The following is a 5000-nucleotide window of genomic DNA, read 5'->3' on the forward strand; positions in this document are numbered from 1 at the left end:
AAACTGGCTCTCATCAGGACCACCGCAGGAAGACCCAGAGTTACCTCTGCTGCAGAGGATAAGTTCATTGGAGGTACCAGCCTCAGAGTTACCTCTGCTGCAGAGGATAAGTTCATTAGAGGTACCAGCCTCAGAGTTACCTCTGCTGCAGAGGATAAGTTCATTAGAGGTACCAGCCTCAGAAATGGACAATTAACTGCACCTCAGATTACAGCCCAAATAATTGCTTCTCAGAGTTCAAGTAACAGACACATCTCAACATCAACTGTTCAGAGGAGATTCTGTGAATCAGGCCTTCATGGTTGAATTGCTGCAAAGAAACCACAACTAAAGGACACCAATAATAAGAAGAGACTTGCTTGGGTCAAGAAACACGACCAATGGACATTAGACCAGTGGAAATCTGTCCTTCAGTCTGATGAGTCCAAATGTGAGATTTTTGGTTCCAACTACCGTGTTTTTGTGAGACGCAGAGGACGTGAGTAAATGATCTCCACATGTGTGGTTCCCACCGTGAAGCATAGAGGAGGAGGTGTGATTGAGTGGGGGTGCTTTGCTGGTGACACTGTCAGTGATTTATTTAGAATTCAAGGCAACCTTAACCAGCATGGCTACCACAGCATTCTGCAGCGATACGCCATCCCATCTGGTTTGCGCTTAGTTGGACGATCATTTGTTTTTCAACAGGACAATGACCCAACACACCTCCAGGTTGTATCAGGGCTATTTGACCAATGAGAAGAGTGATGGCGTGCCGCATCAGATGACCGGGCCTCTACAATCATCCAACCTCAACCTAATTGAGATGGTTTGGGATGAGCTGGACCGCAGAGTGAAGGAAAAGCAGCCAACTACTGCTCAGCATATCTGGGGAAATCCTTCATGACTGTTGTAAATGCAATCCAGCAGCATACCACCCTGCATCCCACTGCTGGCTTGCTTCTGAAGCTAAGCAGGGTTGGTCTAGGTCAGTCCCTAGATGGGAGACCAGATGCTGCTGGAAGTGGTGTTGGAGGGCCAGTAGGAGGCACTCTTTAACCCAGGTCAAAAAAAATATCCAAATGCCCCAGGGCAGTGATTGGGGACATTGCCCTGTAGGTTGCCATCTTTTGGATGCGACGTAAAATTGGTGTCTTGACTCTCTGTGGTCACTGAAGATCTCATGACACTTATTGTAAGAGTAGGGGTGTTAACCCTGGTGTCCTGGCTAAATTCCCAGGCCATCACGGTCACCTAATCATCCCCAGCTTCTAATTGGCTCATTCATCCCCCCTCCTCTCCCCTGTAACTATTCCCCAGGTTTTTGCTGTAAATGAGAATGTGTTCTCAGTCAACGTACCTGGTAAAATAATGATAAATTCCAGGTGACCACCTCATGAAGCTGGATGAGAGAATGCAAAGTGTTTGCAAAGCTGTCATCAAGGCAAAGGGTGGCTACTTTGAAGAATATAAAATATTTGTTTAACACTTTTTTGGTTACTACATGATTCCATATGTGTTATTTCATAGTTTGGATGTCTTCACTATTATTCTACAATGTAGAAAATAGTCAAAATAAAGAAAAACCCTTGAATGAGTAGGTGTATCCTAACTTTTGACTGGTCCTGTATTTTGATCTATAAAACATTCTTGCAATGCCCACACAAACTTTCTATCCAGCTGTTATCAGCTCATGGAACCACTGTGTCCCTGCTCCCTTGTTTCCCTAGGGAGGGAAGTGTGGTGGCACACTTCTGGCTGGTACTGTCAGTCCCCGACAGCCATGTTGGTAAGGTAACTATGGAGCGAGTCAGCAGCTGCCTACACAGTCTACTAGGGGCCTACAGAGGGAGCGACAGAGAGGAGACTGCTAACTATGGAGAATATCTGTTGCATCTTCCCTCTTTCTCTATCACAGGTGAGCGGGAGAGGAATGTGGGGAAGGGACCTGTGTTTTTATTATTCTTTGTGTTTAGTTGATCGTTGTATTATTTGTGCCTCATCGTGTTGTTTTTTGGTTTGTTTGTTTGTTTGTTTTTAACCCCTCAGAAACAGACCCCAAAGTTGTAGAACTTTTGAAAGCTTCATTTGGTATGATTTATTTGATCTTCACCTCACTTTCTGCATTATTCTGCATTATTCTGCATTATTATAAGTGATTGATCTATGTCAATTGTAGGTACACTTGAAATTAGTGAAGAGTGTTCATCTCTTCCTGTTGCTCTCTTTCTCTCTCCCACTTTCTCTCCCTCCTTCCTCCTCCCTGCCCCCTCCACAGACTGCTACAGGTACCAGGTGGTCAGCTCCAGCACAGCGGTGGCTATGAGGGGACCTAACACCCAGCGCTCGTCCTGCCTTTGGCACCTCAGGGCCCCGCAAGGCTCCAGCACCCAGAGTTTCAGACTGGAGCTGAGGATGGAGTGGCTGCTACCAGAGTGTAGAGATAGACTGGCTGTCTATGATGGTTTAACACCTACTGATACTCACCTCATCACCTCGTAAGTTTATAAATACATATAGAGCTATTGGATCTTAATTTGACCTGTATTCTCGCACCAAAATATTCCTGCAACAACAGGGTTTGAATGTTTGCTTGATTAGTTGTTAGGGTATCAGTTGACCAAAATTAGGCTACATGGAAAGTGCAATACTGTTAATATAATCGTGTGTTAGAGTGAGTTTTCAGGCAATTCATGTAAATCATGAAGCTCGTCTTCATTTCCTTAGGTGCGGGATAATTCTTACCAACAAAACGTCAAATGAAGATCCTATATCTGTACAATACATGTAACTGCCAAAATAACTGGCAAGTTGTCCATTACAGTGTGTTAGCTACCATGGATAGAAGAAGAGATCTCAGTGACTTTGAAAGAGAGGTCTCAAAGGAGCATAGGGGGTTTAAACGGTGTGTGTGTGTGTGTGTGTGTGTGTGTGTGTGTGTGTGTGTGTGTGTGTGTGTGTGTGTGTGTGTGTGTGTGCCTCAGTCACCAGATCTCAACCCAATTGAAAACTTATGGGAGATTCTGGAGTGGCACCTGGGACAGTGTTTTCCACCACCATCAACAAAATAACAAATGATGGAATTTCTTGTGGAAGAACTGTGCCGCATCCCTCCAATAGAGATTCAGAAACTCTTGGCGGACCAACATCATATTAAGACACTATGCTGGTGTTTCCTTAATTTTGTCAGTTACCTGTACATCCAGTATAGACAGACAGGGTGTAAAGACAGACTACATGATGCTTTAACACCAACAGACATCCACCTCAACACCTAGTGACTTTATGTTGATGTTCTATACGCTAACATCCTCACGCACAGCACAGATGCCCTCATTACCATATTTAGCACACTCTCTCTCTCTCTCTCTCTCTCTCTCTCTCTCTGTCTCTCACCCTCTCTGTCTCACTCTCTCTCTGTCTCTCTGTCTCTGTCTCTCTGTCTCTCTGTCTCTCTCTCTCTCTGTCTCTCTCTCTGTCTCTCTGTCTCTGTCTCTGTCTCTGTCTCTCTGTCTCTGTCTCTCTCTCTCTCTCTCTCTCTCTGTCTCTCTCTCTCTCTCTCTCTCTCTCTCTCTCTCTCTCTCTGTCTCTCTGTCTCTCTGTCTCTGTCTCTCTGTCTCTCTGTCTCTGTCTCTCTGTCTCTGTCTCTCTGTCTCTGTCTCTCTCTCTCTGTCTCTCTCTCTGTCTCTCTCTCTGTCTCTCTCTGTCTCTCTGTCTCTGTCTCTGTCTCTGTCTCTCTGTCTCTCTCTCTCGCTCTCCCCCCCCCTCTCTCTCTCTCTGTCTCACTCTCTCTCTCTCTCTCTCTCTCACACTCTGTCTCTGTCTCTCTCTCTCTCCACCACCACCAGTCTGTATGGCTGCAGCAGACAAGAGCGTGTTGTTCATGTGTTGTCATCAGGAGAGTGGATGACAGTGGTCTGGAAACAGGGTCTCTACAACTACAAAGACCCCTTCTCCCTGTCTGCACAGGCCTGGACCACTGAAAGTGAGGTTCATCATTTTGTTATTAAAGTGTTTCAATATGTTGCTCTCTTACACAAGGACTTTACAAACACTTTCTTCCTTTCACATTCATCATCATCAATCCCCCATCCTTCTCCCTCTCTCTCCCTATCTCTCCCCCATCCCTCTCACTTCCTCTCCCCCCCCCCCCCTCTCTCTCAGTGTGTTCCTCCAACATAGAGCTGCAGCCAGTATCAGGGGTACAGGGTAGTCTACGTACCCCCTTCTATCCCAGCTACTACCCACCAGACACCAACTGTACCTGGACATTCACTGTGAGTGTTATACTGTACATCCCCTTCTACTGTATTATATTGTTTTCTACTGTCATCTACTGTCTTTTACTGTCATCTACTATCTATCTACTTTCTTCTGTTGTATTATATTGTCCTCTACTATCTTATATTGTCTTCTACTGTCTTTTACTGTCTGCTTCTGTCTTCTAATGTCTTCTACTGTCTTATATTGTCAACTACTGTCTTCTACTGTCGTATATTGTCTGCTACTGTCTGCTAGTGTCTTCTACTCTTATATTGTATTCTACTGTTTTCTACTGTCTTATATTGTATTACACTGTCTGCTACTGTCTTCTACTATCTTATATTGTATTATACTGTCTGCTACTGTCTTCTACTGTCTTCTACTGTCTTTTACTGTCTTATATTGTCATCTACTGTCTTCTACTATCTTCTATTGTATTATATTGTCTGCTACTGTCTTCTACTGTTTCTAACAAGTCATAACATGGGACCATTCTGTTTTATTCTGCTGTATTCCATTTTATGTCTGTCTGTCTATCTGTCTGTCTGTCTGTCTGTCTTTGTGTGTGTGTGTCCTAGGTGCCCTCTGCAGACTATGGACTATCACTGGAGTTTGAAGGTTATGAGCTGAGCAGGGCCAACTATAACCAGGCCTGTACACAGGGACAGTGGATGGTACAGAACCGCAGGTACACATGCACACACACACACACACACACACACACACACACACACACACACACACACACACACACACAC

At 44.8% G+C, this 5000-nt stretch overlaps 1 protein-coding gene across 4 annotated transcripts in view; it reads left to right on the top strand.

Moving 5' to 3' along the window:
- LOC110487257 (transmembrane protease serine 6) overlaps nucleotides 1-5000 on the top strand; it is a 14460-nt gene that overhangs the window by 3898 nt on the left and 5562 nt on the right. For all 4 annotated transcript variants that reach the window (XM_036940144.1, XM_036940145.1, XM_036940146.1 and 1 more), the window contains 6 exons: nucleotides 1710-1897; nucleotides 2029-2070; nucleotides 2258-2477; nucleotides 3828-3964; nucleotides 4144-4256; nucleotides 4821-4930. In XM_036940144.1, coding sequence (XP_036796039.1) covers nucleotides 1710-1897; nucleotides 2029-2070; nucleotides 2258-2477; nucleotides 3828-3964; nucleotides 4144-4256; nucleotides 4821-4930 — 810 coding nt within the window. The remainder of the gene's footprint in view (nucleotides 1-1709; nucleotides 1898-2028; nucleotides 2071-2257; nucleotides 2478-3827; nucleotides 3965-4143; nucleotides 4257-4820; nucleotides 4931-5000) is intronic.

This window comes from Oncorhynchus mykiss, chromosome 13, assembly GCF_013265735.2.
Source record: "Oncorhynchus mykiss isolate Arlee chromosome 13, USDA_OmykA_1.1, whole genome shotgun sequence".
Lineage (NCBI taxonomy): Eukaryota > Metazoa > Chordata > Actinopteri > Salmoniformes > Salmonidae > Oncorhynchus > Oncorhynchus mykiss.